A 20,651-nucleotide genomic window follows, 5' to 3' on the forward strand; every position below is an offset into this window, starting at 1 on the left:
GGCCATCAGGGGTAAAAATGGAAAGTACTTAGAAAATTCTAAGAAAATCCCAGAAAATGGGAAATAATATTCTAAGACTCTTTTGTGAAGAGAGATGATGAAAATACCCCTGAGGTAACTTAAAAGGAATTTACAAGTTTATGGCTCAATTTAAGATGTAGAGGTAGATTTAATTGTTTGAGTCATAAGGAAACCTCAGAAAATTATGGTAAAATGGGGATGTATGATCTAAGAGACTGTAGAAAATTATAAAATTAGTCTCATCCCTAGAAGACAAGCAAAATGGCTTTAAGAATACTTAAAAGCCAGTTGTGCCCAAAAAAGGCATTTTAAAAATGATTTTTAAGTGGGGCTATAGGTTGAGTTATGACCTGAGAAAATTCATAGATTTTCTCTAGAATAGGAGGAATTTTATGATATTTTTGGATGAATTTTTGGAGCTCTGGACTGAATAAAATGCTCCAGTCAAATATTAAATAATTTTGTCCCCTAAATAGGAGACAAAACCAAAGAAAATATCTAAAAGCCATCATGACGATGCTGAGTCAGCATGCTGAGTCATCAAGCGTAATCATGACACCGACGAGTCATCATGCTGAGTCATCAAGCGTAATCATGACACCTACGAGTCATCATGCTGAGTCACCAGAAGATATTTATGGACAGCATAAAAATCAGAACGCAGTATGGGAATATTTTAGACAATCTTTTGTCTACCCATTATAGCGAAATCTCTACTGCATGACTCAGTAAGGTTAAGTAGCCTGTCAGTAGAGCTAATTATTTTCATCTATGCTCCTCTAAGGTGGCACCATATATGTACTTAATTAAGATGAGAAAATAGTGTCAGAACATGTCCTGGTGGTACAGGGTAAGTCAGGACCCGAAAAGTATCTGATATGGTGCAAGATTGGCTTGATAGGTGGAGAAATAATTAAGGAGATATTTTTGCACGAATTTCCATTTATTTTCTCCCTATTTTAATGCCATAAATGATGAAAGGACATAAAAGTGACAAGTGTACGGTTAGATGAGAAAAAGAAAATATTACGTGTACGGCTAGATGGAAGACACGTGTACGGTCGGATGCAAGGCACGTGTGCGGTCGGATTAAAGACATGTGGCTTGATGATGTAAGCATGATGTCATCATGATGAGGTAAGCATGATGTCATAGGACACTTGTCACCGTAAGATCAAAAGAGAAAATGGACGGTCCAGATCGAGCCACGTATTTTTAAGATCAACGGTCCAGATTCGGTCTGTTTTTCTATAAATACCCCCTCCCCTCCCTACCATTTCGTCCAAGCATAAGGAATCCATGGGGAAGCTCTTGCAAAATGGTTTCTAGAGAGAGAAAGAAGAGGGAGAAAGAAAGGCCAAGTGGTTCCAAGCCAGATCAAACTCTAAAACACGGCATGTGGTGGTTATAGCACCTGATTTTATGCCTATTTCGGATTAGTTACTGTGCGTATCTGATTCTGAAATTTTTCATGCTTAAAGTACACTCTGTGAGCTTTAAATCCATAGGTAGAACACTTCATTTGGATATGTGTACGATTTATGGTGATTTTTCAAAGTTAGGGTTTGAAATCTGGAAACAGTGTTGAACTTTTGGAAGAGTTTCGAGTTCCGTACAGTTCCGGTACTGTTCGGCGTAGAACTGGTTCCTGAAACTATTTTTCATTTAAAGTTAACTTAGGGATCTTTCAGTGAGACTTGGAAGCACTCAATTTGGAGTTTTCTAGAATTAATTATGAATTTTCAAAGTTGAGCAAAAATTCTGGAAATTCTGCGTGAACAGTACCCGCGAAGCAAAATTTCCAGATTTGGTATTCTTGAATCTAAGGCCATCTAAAGTGGTCCTAATTGACAAGAAATGGATCTTAAGGATGGGAAATGATAAGATTTATGTTAGAAAAGTTGGAAAGAAAACCCTAAGACTAAGAGAAAGGGTTGAGGTTCAAGAAAGCTAGTCTTGAACTTTATGTAATCTAGTGGTCCTAATGGTTTGTATGATCAATGTGACTATGTTTAGGACCTTTGGAACATCCAAGAGGATGTTTGGTGATGTTGACGGAATGTCCACATGGTTGGAAAGACAAGGAAACCAAAGGAAAAGCAAGGGGAAAGCCATGTTACAAGGTAGTGAACTTACCTATACTGTGTGCTTGATATGTATGCTTGCATGATGTGATTGTGTTGCCATGATGTGACTAAGCTATGATGAAATGTTTGCAAAGTTATGTTTGCAAGTTTATGTTATATTTTGCCTTGGCAATATGTTATGGAAGCATGAAATGCTTTAGCTTACTTTCCATGGCATTCATGTGTTGATGTTATAACATGTCATGCATGTGCATTATGTCTTGCATGCTTATGGGTAGTGTTTGCTACTAAGATTCTCCCGAATCTCACCCCTCCCTAACCAACCAATTAGGTCAGTCAATGATGGGCAATAATGGCATGAGAAGCAAGGAGAAGTAAGCGGAGAATTATTCTTGTTAATGGATGAGACTGTTGATATATGTATAATTCTACTATTTTGTGAACTATGTTATGGATGCCAATGATACCATGTATTTAATTATAATATTTATGGCATAAATGAAAGTGTATGAGCATGAACGGGAAAGAGTAAGGCCATGTTATGTATGCCAAAGAAATAAAAAGAATTAAAGAGATGTTAAGGGATAAAACGTAAGTCTTGGAGCAGTGAATTTGTAGCTCAGTTTGACCTATCAAACGAGTGAGTTAGGTCATAAGATTTGGCAAGCAAAGAGATCTGATGTTTCTATTTAAAATGAGGGGTAGTTTGCCCGATTCCGATAACCGAGCAGAAAGTTATGCCTTTCCAAAGTTAGGCAAAAATACAGTAAAATCCGAAAATGACCAAATGAACAGTAACTTTTTCAAAGGAAATTGAGCTCGAATTTCAAGGCAATCAGTTCAGAAACTATTTTTCCTCAAAATTTTATCCAAAGAGCTTTCTGTAGAACTTGGAATCACTCAATTTCAATTTTTCTACAATTAGTTATGAATTTTCGAAGTTTGTCACATTTTAAGGTGACAATGAATAGTAACCCGTAAATGAAAATTTTCAAACTTGATTTTTCATCAATTGTAGCCTTCAAAAGTGATTCCAAATGCTTCCGCAAGGAAAGTTAATTGGTATAAATATAAGGTGTTACAGTTAACATGGAGAAGGAGAGTGATCAAGGATTATTGCATCCAGCTAGTCAAGCCACCAGTTTTGATCCAGAAAATTTAACTCACCCGGTATGTGGACTTGGAGGCTTAATGGAACTTCTTTTTTTTTTTTTGCTGTTGCTTAGAGATTGAAGTTTTGAATATAATTTGTGTAGGAGATCAAGAGAACATATGCCCGATTAGTGTCAATGCTGGGAGAAGAAATGATGTCCCTTCAGTCAAGACTAATGAAGGACAGTGATAATGTAAGTGAGGAGGAGAAAGATGAGGAGGAAGAACCTGAGTCAGAGGAAGAGGAAACTGAAGAGGATGGAATTGAATCGGAAGATGATAAAAATCAAGAAGAAGAACAAGAAATTCAATCTGAGAAGGACATGGGTGGAGAAGAAAACAAAAGAGAAGAAGAGGATGAGGAGGAGAAAAAGCAAGAAGAGGACAAAGAAGATGAAGAAAATAAAAGAGAAGAGGCTGAAGAGGAAAAAGATGATGAAGAAGGAAATAGAAAAGAACAAGGGGATGAAGAGGACAACCAAGGGGAAGGGAAAACATATGTGAGAAAATCAACAAGGGTGATAAGTAAGGGTAAGGCTCTTAGGTCTCCATTTCTGGAAATCAAAAGTAAGCCTGGGAACAAGAGAACAATTGATGACAGGCAAGCTTTATTTGACATGTGTACAGCTAGGTGTGATGAAGAGGAGCAAAAGCAGTAAGTATTATGTTTTGGTGTCCAAATTTATATTATGTTGCAGAATTTACTGACTTCATAATTGTTTTATTTGCATTAGATACTTTGTATCGATGTATGGATATTTCCTAACCCGTGGTGAGCTGCAATGTCTCCAACGTAGAAGATGGATTAACGATAGGGTAAGTCACATGTATATAGTTAACATTAGAATGAGTTATTTGATGGTAAAGAGTTGTAATTTCTTTGTATTGTAATTTCAGTTTATGACTATGGTGGCAAAGACGTTTGTTGGAGATCAAAAGGATAAAGAGGGGAGGGTGAACCGGCATATATTTTCTGCGGATTTCATGCAAAAGATGGTAGCCAATCCTTTAAGATGGAAATGGGAGGACCATGAAAGGGAAATATTACCTAAATATATTGGGTACAACATAGGGGATTGCGATTTCCTTTTCGGTCCTACGTTATTTGAAGATCATTGGTTTTGTTATGTTTTGGAGACAAAGACCATGACCTTCTACACCCTTGACTCCTTGGTTGATAGCATCACGTTTATGAGACTACAAGCAGAGGAAGAAGAAGCAAAGAAGAAGGGGGTGAGCAGCAACATGATGTGAAGAAGAAAAAGAGGACAAATAAAGGCCACTTCAATCCCAAACACTTTATGGCAACACAGACTGTGTGTAGTTATTTGTTGCTGTTATACTTGTCGATGACTACTCTTATAGTTGTCACTAGCAGCCTGCGTAGTTGTCATTGCATGCTCTGTTAGTTGTTACTGGATGCTTTGTTAGTTGTCATTGCATACTCTGTTAGTTGTTAGTGGATGCTCTGTCCCTTGTTAGTAGATGCTGTGTTAGTTGTCACTACATGCTATGTTAGTTGTCACTGGATGCTGTGTTAGTTGTTACTGGATGATCTGTTAGTTGTCACTGGATGCTCTGTTAGTTGTTAGTGGATGCTGTTATTTGTCACTGGATGCTCTGTCCCTTGTCACTGGATGCTGTATTACTTGTCACTATATGCTCTGTCCTTTGTCACTGGATGCTGTATTACTTGTCACTATATGCTCTGTCCCTTGTCACTGGATGCTGTATTACTTGTCACTATATGCTCTGTCCCTTGTCACTGGATGCTGTGTTGTTAGTAAAGCCTTTTGATTATGTGTATTTTTTTCCAGATGAACTGTTTCCATACGATGTTGCGTGCTGTTAAGCCAGAATTGTTTGCCAATGAGGAGAAAATTGACAACGAAGTGAAATGGGCTAAAGTTTATGTGCAGAATGATACGTAAGTGTAATTCTTCTGTTTGATTGTGTTATGTTGTGTTTGTTCACAATAAAAATTGCATGCTACTTACATATTGAATTTGCTTGGCAGTGATTCATGTGGAGTTCATGTCCTCTCTTGGCTACAAGAGTGGGATGGCACTGCTCGTGATACTGCAGGATATACCATGCCACGATACTCCAATGATGAATTGCAAGAGTTGAAGGTTGGCTGTTTGTGGTGGTTGGTTACCCATCCCCATAATGAACATAGGGATGAAGTGATGTCACTGCTATCGGACTATAACAAGAGCAAGAGAAGGAGATAGAGGAGTTAATTAATTTTTTGTTATGTTATGCCAAGATGTGTTGTGAGATGATTGGCACCTAAGGGTGTAAGCCATGAGTGGCAATACCTTAATGGTCAATAGGTCCTTTTGTAACAAACTGATCAAATTATGTTTATAATATTATTACCTTTGTTATTAGATGTTATGATACCAATTTCTTGGGCACAAGTCACATTTTTATTTTTGTTATTTTATATCTTTATTGATATCGATAAATTTATGTAATATTAATAAGTAATATAACATGAGTTAATAACAAGTGATATAACAAGTTATGTAACCATTAACAACTCACATTGGCACCAATGACAAGTCCGTGTGCCACTATTGACAAGCCATGGTGCCACCAATGACAAGTCAGTGTGCTACCATTGACAAGTCACAGTGCAACCATTGACAAGTCACATTGCCACCAATGACAAGTCCGTGTGCCACCAATGACAAGTCCGTGTGCCACCAACGACAAGTCATAGTGCCACCAACGACAAGTCATAGTGCCACCAACGACAAGTCAGTGTGCCACGAACGACAAGTCAGTGCGCCACCATTGACAAGTCATAGTGCCACCAAGACAAGTCAGTGTGCCATGAACGACAAGTCAGTGCGCCACCATTGACAAGTCATAGTGCCACTAACAAGTCAGTGTGCCACGAACGACAAGTCAGTGCGCCACCATTGACAAGTCATAGGGGCACCATTGACAAGCCACATTGGCACCAATGACAAGTCCGTGTGACACCATTGACAAGCCATGGTGCCACCAACGACAAGTCAGTGTGCCACTATTGACAAGTCATAGTGCCACCAACGACAAGTCAGTGTGCCACGAATGACAAGTCAGTGTGCAACCATTGACAAGTCATAGGGCCACCATTGACAAGCCACATTGGCACCAATGACAAGTCCGTGTGACACCATTGACAAGCCATGGTGCCACCAATGACAAGTCAGTGTGCCACTATTGACAAGTCACAGTGCCACCATTGACAACTCACAGTGCCACCATTGACAAGTCTTAGTGCCATGATTGACAAGTCACTATGCCACCATTGACAAGTCACAGTGCTACCATTGACACTTCATTAATAATGATTATATATGACAATATAACCAAAAATATAATATGACACAGTGATTGAGAATATCGTATGTTACTAAAACAAGTTATGTAACTTGAATTCATATTGTTGACAACTTACATCAGCAAATTAATTGACAAGTGACAGTGCTCCGTTGACAAGTCATAACAGGTCTAATGACAATACAAGGTGCAGGTAATGACAACTTAAATGACAGCAGAATCTAACATGCCAATTCATAGTCAACTTTCATTTACACCTTCATATACATGAAACTACACCTAATTCACAACCCATCCCAAAAAAACATAGGGGTTGCATGTAATTACGAGAAACTAACTATTGGTGTGTATCCATTTACAAAAAATTCCCTTCACACCCATTTACAAAATATTCCCTTCACATTCATATACAAAAAGAGCTGATTTCATTATGTTCTCATATGGGATTTGGGTTCTTGCATGTCTTGGCAGTGTGTCCAGGCTCTTTGCATCTTCCACAATGATAAACCTTCTTATTTTGAAACTGAGATTCTATTCTATTAATCCTTGGCCTTCCTGGAGGCCTTCTAGTTATGGGTGGATGCAAGAATGTTTGAGTCAGCATATGAGTCACAGTAGGCGCATCCGGCTGTGGGCAATCATGCGTTGCAATTGGCCTCATGCTATTTTCATATATTTTCTCCTGTGTGGACAATTTATAACAGTCATCTATATAATCATACACGCTACGGTGAACTAGCTTGATTGCTGCACATGCATGTGGACAAGGTATTCCACTCATTTGCCATGCCAAACATGTGCATCTATGAGAAATAAGATCAACAGTCACATAGATGATGCGTCCCTCACGCATTGTTTGCACCGAAATATGGTCATCACCATAATATGTTGCCTCCATATACGCACCTCTTGCTATTTGTTCCGACAACTTTGATTCAATATTAGGCCCTATACCATTTTTCCAGCTTCTCATCCCCATTTTGCTAGCAACCATCTTCTTGGCCAACTTCTCTTGATGCTCTTGTATCAAAACCGGCAAGGCATGCTTCCTTTCTTTTAACATCCATGCATTAAAAGACTCAACAAGATTATTGGTGATGTTATCCCATCTCTTAAAAGGAAATTTACTTTGCGCCCATCTATCACATCCCCATCAGATTCAACCCATTGTGCCAATTGTGGACAAAACAATCTTAAATTTCCCATTGCAACATTAAACTCATTGTCATGCCTTGCATATGCAATTCCATCAAGTAAATTAAGTGCGTTCTCCTTGTTATTTTCTGAGGTCCGTCTCACACCTCTATTGATTTTCACATACTGCGCACTATAATTTTCTTTCACATGTCGATAGCAAAAAGCATGTCTCTCACCATCAAATACTGTCCTAACAGCACCGATGATAGCATTACTCCGATCTGAGACAATTGTCACTTGTGCTGATCTGGTTATCTCCTTCAAATTCTGTAGAAACCAAGTCCACTCATCAATTGTTTCTCCGCTAACAATACCATATGCTAAGGGAAACAACTCATTGTCTGCATCAAATGCACAAGCAGATAATAAAGTTCCTTTGTAAGGACCACTCAAATGACATCCATCTATATAAATAATTGGTCTACAACCTTGCACAAAGCCTTTAACTGAGCATCCATATGCAATGAAGAGCCTCTCAAATCGGTTGCTATCTGAGCCTTCCCATCTTGCAACTGTGTCAGGATCAGTTTCCATGAGTCTCTCACACATCCAAGGGATTACCTTATAAGAATCTTCTACTCGACCATGTAATTCTGTTAGTGCTCTCTTCCTGACCCTATATGCTTGAGTATAGTTCAATTGCACTCCATATTCTTTATACAAGTCCTTTCTAATTTCATTAGGACTCTTGTCAACATTGCACCTCAAGTCATCAATGACAATTGAAGCAGCTAAATTTGACCTTCCTGAGTGGGAAACAATTAAGGTGTCCTGTGCATGATGAATGTGTTCACTTTTGTATGTTCTGATAGTTAAAAACTCAGTATCTTGATGTGCTCCCATTGAATATGCACCCATATACCATGGACAACCATCAACCTTGCACTTCACAATGATCTTTTGCTGATTATTCTTAATAAAAAGGTATGAAAACTTCTGGGATAGGCTGTACTTGTATAATGTTTCTCGAAGAGCAGTGGCATTTGGAAATATTTGTCCTTCTCCAATAATCAAATCCTTCCATTTTGTGGAATTCATTTGTGGTGTAGGTGTTGGGATCATTTCAACAGCACAAGGAATTGATGATGGCTCCCCAATCACATCAAATGAGGTAGGTGGAGACATAGACAATTCATTGACACCTCCAAATGATTGATCAATCCTGCAGGAAATGACAAGTCAGGGTGCATGCATTGACAAGTTGATAGCAAGACAGTAACAACTGACATACCAAGAAATGGCAATAACAGATTTCTTAAACTAAACTTACACATCTTGCTCCTCCATTGTATTATCCCTTGTTGCTTCTGTGTGGTCCTTATTTCCAGTCTCTTCTACATACACATGACCGCTTTCTTCATTGAACTTTATCAAATGTTCCACCCCATCATCATCTACCAACTCCACAAAAGTTTTTTTATCAAACACAACAGAGAATTTCAGAAGAAATGAGTTGCTTTCTTTTCCAGTAAATGATGATATAATCTCCTTCAATTCTTCATAACTTGTGCCCTCCTTTACATTGGTTGTTCTTACACTACCTCCCACATATCTCATATTATCTTCTCCATCATTTATAAACTTTCACCCTATGTGAACAAAGCAAAATAGATGTTTTCTAGACGTAGTCGCCATCAGTAACTTAAACCTGCATCAACCAGCACGCAACTGTCATTGACAACTTAAGGAGCTACATTGACAAGTGTAGGGGCACACATTGACAACAATCGCGGCCTGATTGACAACACAATCCCATTTCGTGCTAAGGGTTTCTACCCTCACTAACCTTCATCTTTTTCTTCCTTTGCCACTAAACTAATGTCAGAACAGAGGAAAACCACCCAAAAACAACCCAAAAACAGAGCACCTATTATCATTCTACACACCCAACTTAAATCACAACACACACCAACCAAAAACACAACTTTTCCATTCATTAACTTCTGAATCCTAAACCAAAAACAAAAGCTTTGAAATACCATCAGTAACTTAAACCTGCATCAACCAACACGCAACTGTCATTGACAACTTAAGGAGCTACATTGACAAGTGTAGGGGCACACATTGACAACAATCGCGGCCTGATTGACAACACAATCCCATTTCGTGCTAAGGGTTTCTACCCTCACTAACCTTCATCTTTTTCTTCCTTTGCCACTAACTAATGTCAGAATAGAGGAAAACCACCCAAAAACAACCCAAAAACAGAGCACCCATTATCATTCTACACACCCAACTTAAATCACAACACACACCAACCAAAAACACAACTTTTCCATTCATTAACTTCTGAATCCTAAACCAAAAACAAAAGCTTTGAAATACCATCAGTAACTTAAACCTGCATCAACCAACACGCAACTGTCATTGACAACTTAAGGAGCTACATTGACAAGTGTAGGGGCACACATTGACAACAATCGCGGCCTGATTGACAACACAATCCCATTTCGTGCTAAGGGTTTCTACCCTCACTAACCTTCATCTTTTTCTTCCTTTGCCACTAACTAATGTCAGAACAGAGGAAAGCCACCCAAAAAACCCAAAAACAGAGCACCCATTATGATTCTACACACCCAACTTAAATCACAACACACACCAACCAAAAACACAGCTTTTCCATTCATTAACTTCTGAATCCTAACCAAAAACAAAAGCTTTGAAATACCATCAGTAACTTAAACCTGCATCAACCAGCATGCAACTGTCATTGACAACTTAAGGAGCTACATTGATAAGTGTAGCGGCACACATTGACAACAATCACGGCCTGATTGACAACACAATCCCATTTCGTGCTAAGGGTTTCTACCCTCACTAACCTTCATCTTTTTCTTCCTTTGCCACTGAACTAGCATCAGAACAGAGCAAAACCACCCACAAGCAACTCAAAAACAGAACACCCATGATTATCCTACACACCCAACTTAAATCACCAACACCCACCAACCAAAAACACAGCTTTTCTATTGATTAACTTGTAAATCTCATTTCCAAAACCACCCACAAGCAACCCAAAAACACAAAAATGATTTTTTGATTTCCCATTTCCAAACAAAAGCACAATCTGTCAAGAAAGGTAGGAGAGAAGAGGAAAGAAAGTTTCACACCTGAAAGTTTGTGGAGATTCACATGGAAGCTCTTTGGAGTTCACTAATGGTAATAGAGAGGATATTTCATCATCAATGGCTCCTTCCCTATTTCCCAATGTCTTCTTTCTCAAGCATATTGCGCGAGAAGTCTCACCCAAAATGAAATGCTGCTTCTTCGTTTCTGATGGCTTAGGGCAGGGCAAGAGAGTAATTTACAGATTCTGAAAATTGCATCTAAGTCCCTTTGGAACTTCAGAAAAATTATGACATTTCAAGGGACCTTTTTGCTGTATTTTGGCTTCTGTGGGACCTCAATGTCATTCTCCCAAAAAAAAGAACTTTCTCACGTGCTTTGTGAACTTTCTCTCGGGGCCAACGACTCATTCTCCTCTATAAAAGTAATGAGGTTTATGATTGCTGGTGGTTGTCAGCGCTTCGATGTGGCCACTAATGGCTCTAAGGTGGTTGTCGGGGCTTATGCTTCTTGGTTTTCTACTTTCTAATGCTTTTTATTTGATTTTTGAATCTGAGTTTTAAATCAAGCTGTGTTTTTAGTTTAATTTGTGGGTTCAATTACTTATTTGCTTTCTCTTGAGGGGGTTTTGATTTTATACATTCCAATTGTGGTTTTGATTTTTGCTTCTCAAATCATAGTGTTACCTGTGCTGATTGTGATGAAGTAGATGATCATAGCTACTCTAACGGAGATCTGGAGAAGAGGGGCCCACATAACCTTTTAGTAAAGGAAAGGACTCGGAAAGTGGGTAGACACTTACACAAAGGTAACTATTGATATGAATTATGATGCGGTGCCAAAGCCCAGAAGTTATGTTGAATATAATGAATGAAATATGAATGGTGAATTGATTAGTTGAAACTTTGGTACAGTACAATAGTGCTTTCTTGAAGGATTATGCAATGGCACACAAGAAAGTATCAGAGCTAGCTAGGCATGAGAGTAACAACATCACGGAAGGGAGGCTCTCAAAATCGTGTGAGATTGGTGCAGGCCTGTAGGGCATCGGGCTTCTTGTTGTCACCACCTCGGTTTCTTCTGGAGCCGAAGAAGCGAGTGAATCCACCAGACCACCACGCATTACTATATGTATATATTACTTATTTCCATCCCAATTATTTGGGCGTCCTTTTTCATCAATGATGTAAACCCTTTTAATAAGATGAGCCTTTGAAATAAAATTTTGCAATATATATGCATGTTTTCTCTTTGTGTGCCGAATATATATCTTGTTATGGCGAATTTATACATTTCAAGTGTCTACCTATTGCTTCTTTGGAGAAATTCTTAGATACTCTCGTTGTGCCAACTCACCTACACTCTGTCTGATTAAAATGTTCCATCTCAAATAATTTTAATCTACCTGTCACCTTACTCATTTCCACTAATTTGTTATTTTAAAAAATAAAGATGTTTGGGATCTTGTGATTCTTTCACTACCCCTCTCTCTCAATTTCTCAATCATACCAGTTGAAGAAATTCAGTCAAATTTACTCCAAAATAAATATTAGTAATTAATTTATTTCAATGGAAGAACAAGGAAATAGCATCACTTCCTTTTTAAGCATGTTATATAATGTCATGTGAATTTATTTGAGGTGAGAAAATGATGCCCAAACATATCCCAGTGGTCTCGGGTAAGTCAAAACCCGAAAAAGTACTTGATTCGATGCAGAATGGCAAGATAGATGAAGGAACGACTAAGGGATGTATTCTGCACGAATTATATATTAATTTTCTCTTTATTTTAATGCCAAAATGATAGATAAATATAGAAGAGACAAGTGTATGGTTAGATGGAAGAGACATATGTACAATTGCAAGACACGTGTATGGTCAGATACATGACACATGTACTGTTGGGTTAAAGGCATGTGGCTTGATGATGTAAGTATGATGTCATGAGGACACTTGTCACTACAAGACAAAGAGAGAAAAATGGATGGCTAAGATTTAATCTTGCAATTTTGAGATCAATAGCCAGGATTTGTTCTTAAACTCTATAAATACCCCCCCCCCCTTTCCCCTCATTTTGTCCAAGCTTAAGGAAACCATAGGTAAACTCTTGCAAAATGGATTCTAGAGAGTGAGAGAGAAGAAGGAGAGAGAAAGGCCAAGTGATCCTATGCAAGATCAAGCTCTAAAACAAGGTATGTTCATAGTTTTTGATATAGTTTCTGAAACATCCTACTTTTAACTCCTCAGAGTGCATATTTGTAAACGTTATGGTTCAAGCAAGTCATGACACAAGCCCATGGATTTAAAATTTCAACATAACTACTCGGATTACTGTTCACTATTTAAATTCAGATTTTAGGTCCAATTTTAAAAAATCATAACTAATTCTGTAAAAATCGTGTCTCTTTGTGTACAAATCTGATTGAGGCGATCTACCTCTCCCTTTAAAGCTTGGGATGTATACTATGAATCTGCCAAATTTTATGGCTTAACTCATTCATTTGATAGGTCAAACTGGAGCTACAAACTCACTGCTCCATGACCTACGTTTTATCCCTTAACCTCTTTTTACTTTAATTCTTTCTATGTCTTTGGCATACATAAATTGGGTTTGCACTTTCCCAATCATTCTCATACATTTCTATTCCTCCCATAAGCATTGTAATTAAATACATGACATTATTGGTATCCATAAAATAAATTACATAATAGGAGAATTACACATTGAATAATAACATCATTCATTAACATTAATAATTCTCCACTTTCTTCTCCTTGCCTCTCATGCTATTATTGCCCACCATTAATTGACCTAAAAAGTTAGTTAGGGAGGGGTGAGATTTGGGAGAATCTCAGTAGCAAACACTACCCATAAGCATGCAAGACATAATGCACATGCATGACATGTTATAACATTAATACATGGATGCCATGGAAAGTAAGCTAAAGCATTTCATACATTCATACATATTGCCAAGGTAAAGCATAACATAAACTTGCAAATATAAATTTGCAAACATTTCATCATAGCTTAGTCACATCATGGCAGCACAACGACATCATGCAAGCATACATATCAAGCACACAATATAGGTAAGTTCACTACCTTGTAACATAGCTTTTCTCTTTCTTTTTCTTTGATTCCCTTGTCTTTCCAACCCTATGGATTTTCGATCAACACCATTAAACATCCTCTTGGATGTTCGCAGATCCTAAACACATCAATACATGATGCAAAATGACTATTAGAATCAAGTTATCAATTTATGTCTACTTGATTCTTTCTTGAACATACTTGAACTCTAACTTTTGAGTTTCAATTCCAACCTTCCCTAAAATTATTTTCACATACTATCCCCATATAATTTTGTATGTAGAATCCATTTCCAAGATCAAAACAATCAAAATCCAATCCTAACTATTCACAATAGTCAAGGCCAACCAGAATCACAAACTAAGGAAAAGTTGGACATTTTGCAAAATCAACACAAAACCACTTGATTCTTGTTGTTTCCAAGCCTTTAAACATGCTTCTAACATCCATATCATCTTCTCCTATTCCAATAAATTTCGTGCAGCACCTCCCCATAGGATTTCAATCATCAACAATCCAATCAAACTAACCACCAGCTCAAAAATAACAAGGGAGGTAGAAACTACATCAAAAACGGCACTCGTACCTTGTTTTAGAGTTTGATCTGGCTTGGGATCACTTGGCCTTTCTTTCTCCCTCTTCTTTCTCTCTCTAGACACCATTTTTCAAGAGCTTTCCCATGGGTTCAAGTTGCTTGGACGAAATGGAGGGGTGGGGAGGGGTATTTATAGAAAGCTAGAACAAATCCTGGCCGTCGGTTCTGATTTAATCCTAGCCATTGATCTTCGTTTCTTCTTCAAGAAGTTTGCCACATGTGCTGCCTTCTCTCTCTCCTATTAGTCAGCATTTTCCTGCCCAAAATATCTTCAAAATTTTGGACCAAGTGGAAGGGAAACAATTAGCCACATATGCAAGCTTATTTCACAAGCTTGCTTGAGATATTTTGCAAAGTCATGATTAAACCTTATCCAACCAACTAGACCATGTGCATGGGCTTATGGAACACGAAATCCTCTGATTCTTTGGGCTAACTAAGTGCCCCAAATCCAGTTTGGAAGCAATGGGATTAATCTAGTTCAATCCCAACCGTAATCCATTATCCGATTTTCTCCTTTTGGGCCTTTATGAGGAAAAATCTCGGGGCCTCCAAAAATTTATTTATTTTCATGAAAAATCCAATTTAATATAGAAGTATGATCTGGAAATTTTGGGGATTTTTCATAACCTCTAACTATTTATTTCACATTTTTCTCTGAAATCGGGCTTTTACCGATAGAATTTCAGAAGTAAATTCCCCATAAATTATTTCCTTTATTTCTATTGCTTGGAAACAATTTTAGAAATTCAAATATATACCCAAGTAACTTACAAATATTTTTCCTTGAATTATTGAGGCCCTTATATAATTAAAATAATTATATTTCCTCTAATTTTCACTATTTTCTTCAAAAATCGCTATTTTTTGAGAAATGTCGCAATAATTTATTTTGGGTTATTTTCACTCCCAAAACATCATATATGACTCAAAAACCCCTAATTTATCCTTTTTACATTTTTAGGAAATTTTTGAGAATTTTTCATAAACTTACCATTTTGACCCTTAAGGGACCCGACATTGTCGGTCCGGCTCCCTTCTGGGTTTCTGAGCATTGCCAATGTATCTTCCATATCCCTTCATCATTTTGGTATCAAAATAAGGAAGAAACTAATATAAAATTTGTGTAAAATATAGCCTTTAGGCATTCCTCTACCTATTTTTCCATTCTGCACCGTATAGGGTACTTTTTTTTTTTTTTTGAGTCCTGACATACCCGATACCACAGGGACATGTTCTGGCACCATTTTCTCATCTTAATTAAGTACGTAGATGGTACCATCTTAGAGGAGCATAGACAAAAATAATTAGCTCTACTAATAGGCTATTTAACCTTACTAAGTCACATAGTAGAGATTTCACTATAACGAGTAGACAAAGGACTATCTAAAATATACTCGTACTGCGTTCTGATTTTTATGATGTCCATAAATATTTTCTGCTGACTCAGCGTGATGACTCGTAGGTGTCATGATTGCATTTGGTGACTCAGCATGCTGACTCAGTGCCATCATGATTGTCTTTAGATATTTTCTTTCTCTCCTTTTCCCAAAAATATTATTAAATAATACTTAATCAGGGCTATCTTCTCTGAATTCTTTCTATCGGCTTGTAACTTCATTGATCTGTGTCTGGGTTTCATTCTTTCCCTTTCATCATAGGAAATTCTTTTAATTTTTCTCGGGTCAAAAGTCAAATTCTAGACAGCTATTTTGACTTTCCCTGGATATGGTATAAATAGGTTTTAAATTTAATTAAAGCCAACCTTGTCGGTTTCTGGGGACGGAATTAATTTTACAATCTGTGTAAATTCCTCAACTACTGTTCCCCAGTTTTTCCTTATTATTTGAGGCCGTCTCATAGCTTACATAATTCAATTTAAGTTACTATCTCAAATTGTCCAAAACCCTAGAATGACTTCAGGGCATTTTTATCATTTCTAACCTTATATCGGGGTCTTAGATCCTATTCCTATTTTTTTGGAATTTTTCTCAATCATTTGGGCCCTTTTCGCTAACTCTGAGCATTGACTGACTAGAACTTTTATTATTTACAATTAGGTCCCTACTTGGCCTAGGAAGTTTTTTTTTCTTTGCAATTTGGTCCCTCTTTAGGCCTAACCTTCGGAACCATCTCTTACAAGTTTCTGACATAACCTCTGGCCCTTAGTTGTTTCCAGTTTGTCATTCTTTAGTCCCCGAACACTATTGTTTTACACATTTGCCCTTGGAAAATCTATTTTTCCTTCCAAGGGATCTCCGGGGCTTTCGTTGCATTGGACTTAGTAATTGTCACACCTTACTTATATAGTACCTTAGCAGTCATTTAGAATCATTCCAAACCACTTTGGATGGTCTTAAACTTGAAAATTTCAATTTGGACGTTAATTTTCGAAAAATTACTGTTCACTGTCTAGTTTTCAGATTACAGGTCCAACTTTGGAAAATCATAACTAATTCTAGAAAAATCGTATGGAGGTGTTCCAAAATTCTACAGAAAGCTGTTTCAATTCTCTTTAAGGGAAAAATATTCAACTAAACTCATCCTCATTGAAAACGTACAGTTTATTAGATTAAGATTACTATTCGTTTGGTAAAATCTGGACTCTCTAGATTCTGCGCCTTAACTTTGAAAACTCATATCTCTTTGTATACACATCCAAATGAGGTGATTTACCACTCATTTTGAAGATTGGGATGTGCACTATAAGTCTGCCCAATCTCGTGATTTGACTCATTCATTTGATAGGTCAAACTGAAGATCAAAACTAATTGCTTCAGGACCTACGTTTTATCCTTTAATATCTCCTTACTTTAATTCTTTTTATTTCTTTGACATACATAGCATGGGCTTAATCTTTCTCATTCATACTCATATACTTTCATTCATGCCATAAACATCCTAAGCATATACATTGAAGTAATGGCATTCATAACATAATTTACAGCATAGAAGAATTATACATTGAATAATAATATCAATCATTAGCATTAATAATTCTCCACTTCTTCTCCTTGCTTCTCATGCCATTAGTGCCCATCATTGATTGACCTAAATGGTTGGTTAGGGAGGGGGTGAGATTCGGGGGAATCTCAGTAGCAAACAATACCATATTAATCATGCTAAATGGATGCTCATGCACTACACGCAACTTGTTTATTCTCTTGTTAATTAGTGACATACTAGCATGCTCAAAGCTAACTTCTTGATGCATGGCCATGGAGACATATCTACTCATCATGAATAACAATTACAGCAGCTAAAACATGTCACAATAACATTCAATAACATGTACACGGCAACACACACAAGCATACAACATCAAGCAATGACAATAGGTAAGTTCACTACCTTGCACCTCAAGCCTTCCTCTTACTTTTCCTTTGACTCCCTTGACTTTCCAACCATGTTAACTTTTGGTCAACTCATCAAACATTCTCTTGGATGTTCCAAAGGTCCTAAACATAGTCATAATGATCATACAATCTATTAGGACCATTAGATTACATAAAGTTCAAAGCTAGCTCTCTTGAACCTCAACCCTTTCTCTTAGTCTTAGGGTTTTCTTTCTAGCTTTTCTAACATAAATATCATCATTTCCAATCCTTATGATTCATTTCTTGTCAATTAGAACCACTTTAAATGGCTTTAGATTCAAGAATATCAAATCTGGAAATTTTGGTTCACGGGTACTGTTCACGCAGAATCTCCAGAATTTTTGATCAACTTTCAAAATTCATAATTAAATCTATAAACATCCAAATTGAGTGCTTCCAAGTCTCACTGAAAGCTAATTAAGTTAAATTTAGGGAAAAAAATTTTTAGGAACCAATTCTATGCTGAACAGCACCAGAATTTTACGGAACTCGACACTCTTCTAAAAGTTCAACACTGTTTCCAGATTTCAAATCCTAACTTTGAAAAATCACCATAAATCGTACACATATCCAAATAAAGTGTTCTACCCATGGATTTAAAGCTCACAGAGTGTACTTTAAGCATACCAAATTTCAGAATCAGATACACACAGTAACTAATTCGAAATAGGTATCAAATCAGATGCTACAGCCACCACATACCTTGATCTTGAAGCTTGAACTTTGTTCCTTCTTCTTGGCCTTCACCCCTACGTTTTTCTCTCTAAATTTTGGCAGAGTTTCCCCTCTTAAACTCATGTTGGCTGAAAATATGAAGGGGAAGAGGCTTTATTTATAGCCAAAAAAGTTGGCTTGAATGGACCAAAATGCCCTTGGTGGCTTATAGAAAGGGTAAGGGCAAGTTTGGAAGTTCAAGTGGACTTTTGCATCATCATTGCATCATCTTATTACATCATGCTTACCTCAACCTTCTAGAAGATGCCAAGTGTCATGAAAGTGGTGGGAGGAAATGGGAGATTAGATCCTAACCGTTGGATCAAACTTGTTTCATAAGCTTCCTCCGAATTTACTTGGCCCACGTTTCTCCGGCTTTCTTTATGGCCTTTCGGAGCTCAGAAAATTGTTCTGTCTGCTTTATAAATTTTCTTTAATTCTAAAGAATATCTATGAATTTTCTTAGGCCATAACACTTCCTTAAACCTTGCATAAAAATTCATTTACCAAAATGCCCTTTTATCAGCAAAACCGGCTCTTTAATTTATTAAAGCCACTCTACTAGCCATTTGGTTACGGGACTAATTTTATAAATTAGTACAACCTTTCAACCATTTAACCTCATTTTCGTATACATTTTTGAGGTCTCTTGCTATTTTAAATAATACCTCACATGGTATACTTTTTACTGGTAATAACCTCAAAATTCCGTTGAACCTCATACCTCCGTGAAGCTAGTCTCATTGCTCTTTATATTTATAGACCTATAGAATATTATTTCCCATTTTCTAGGATTTTCTTAGAATTTTTTTGTACCCTCTTCCACTTTTACCCCTGTTGGTCATAACTTTCAGAATTTACAGTTTAGTCCCTGGTTGGACTTAACTTCATATAATCCTCTCTTTGAGGCTTCTAACTCAACCTTTGGCCTATATCTAGTCTCTTTTCTCTCTCTCTGGGCCTTCGAGACTTTACTGGAGCATCTAACTTTATTACACTTTAGCCCCTTAAAACTTTTACTTTGCAGTTTAGTCCCTGAAACTGCTTTAACTTCCTTTTTCATCTTTGGGACTTCTGTCTCACAGGGGTCTGGTAACCTATTTAATTTAGGCTATTTCTGGAACTTCTAGGCCTAAAAGTCTGGATGTTACAGTAATCATCCTTTCCTTGTGCTATTACTTGTATCTATGAGCTAAAATTTGGGATGTTACAGTTTCCACTAGTCTTGTTGTTGTTGAGCTCGGTTATAAATTTTAAGGGTTTTTTGGAGCTTGAAACCGTAAGAGGGAATGCTACACACGAAATTCTTAAGAATAGAGGAAGATGAAATTAATGTTAAAATAATATTTAAAGGCTTGAAAAGAACAAGAATCAAGTGGTTTTATGTTGAAATTGGTTGGATTTCATGATTATGTAACTTAAGTAGTATTTCAGTCAAGGCTGGTTTAAAAGAAGGAGTTTGATTTTGATTATTTTAAGCTTAGAATGGATTTTACATGTGAAATTGTGTGTGAATAGCATGTGGAATTAATTTTAGAAAGGTTAGAAATTAAGCTCAAAAGTTAGAAGTTAATATAGCTCAAAGGAAACAAAGTATTGATGTTATTGATTACCATGGCTCTAATTGTACGAATGGCTGATCACCTAAGAAGGGGGTGAATGGGTGTTAATTATAATTAAAAACTCACAATATGAGGAAATTCATAAGAAATTCTGAGTATAAAAATAATGAATCGACATAAGCGTAATCACAGTAGTAAAATAGTTTAGCTGGAAATAAAGAGGTAAGGGAAGAGAAGATGCAAACTATAATTTATCCTGGTTCAGTCCTCACTGACCTACGTCCAGTCCCCAGGCTCCTCCTGAGATTTTCAATCTACTATCTCCCTCAAGTTTAACACGGGTACTTGAGAACCACTATAACCACAAGTTTGCTCCAAGCACTTGTGACGCCACTTACAATCCTTAGACTAATCAGTCTATTCAACAGTAACCTCACACTGAGGAAACAC

General features: G+C 37.2%; 2 protein-coding genes and 1 long non-coding RNA gene across 3 annotated transcripts; 1 reads left to right on the top strand and 2 right to left on the bottom strand.

Annotated features, from left to right (window-relative positions):
* Nucleotides 1–4,499: 4,499 nt before the first annotated feature.
* LOC114751133 (uncharacterized) lies at nucleotides 4,500–5,339 on the top strand. Its single transcript, XR_003740715.1, has 3 exons — nucleotides 4,500–4,576; nucleotides 5,078–5,187; nucleotides 5,278–5,339. It is a non-coding gene; the product is annotated as an uncharacterized LOC114751133 (long non-coding RNA).
* A 1,693-nt stretch (nucleotides 5,340–7,032) lies between these two features.
* LOC114751134 (uncharacterized) lies at nucleotides 7,033–7,575 on the bottom strand. The gene has a single exon (XM_028939794.1). It carries the CDS (start codon nucleotides 7,573–7,575, stop codon nucleotides 7,033–7,035), a length of 543 nt encoding a protein of 180 aa, XP_028795627.1.
* Nucleotides 7,576–7,652: 77 nt separating this feature from the next.
* Nucleotides 7,653–9,130, bottom strand: LOC114751135 (uncharacterized). Its single transcript, XM_028939795.1, has 2 exons — nucleotides 9,064–9,130; nucleotides 7,653–8,955 (listed from the first exon to the last, which is right to left on the bottom strand). Exons 1-2 carry the CDS (start codon nucleotides 9,078–9,080, stop codon nucleotides 7,653–7,655), a joined length of 1,320 nt encoding a protein of 439 aa, XP_028795628.1. The 5' UTR covers nucleotides 9,081–9,130.
* Nucleotides 9,131–20,651: the final 11,521 nt, after the last annotated feature.

The sequence above is a fragment of the Neltuma alba genome, unplaced genomic scaffold, assembly GCF_004799145.2.
Source record: "Neltuma alba isolate B1F8T4 unplaced genomic scaffold, ASM479914v2 tig00006766_pilon, whole genome shotgun sequence".
Taxonomy (NCBI): Eukaryota; Viridiplantae; Streptophyta; class Magnoliopsida; order Fabales; family Fabaceae; genus Neltuma; species Neltuma alba.

Excerpts from the sequence above, each read along its gene's own strand:
- LOC114751134 (XM_028939794.1), bottom strand. The coding sequence starts at position 7,575 with ATGGGGATGAGAAGCTGGAAAAATGGTATAGGGCCTAATATTGAATCA.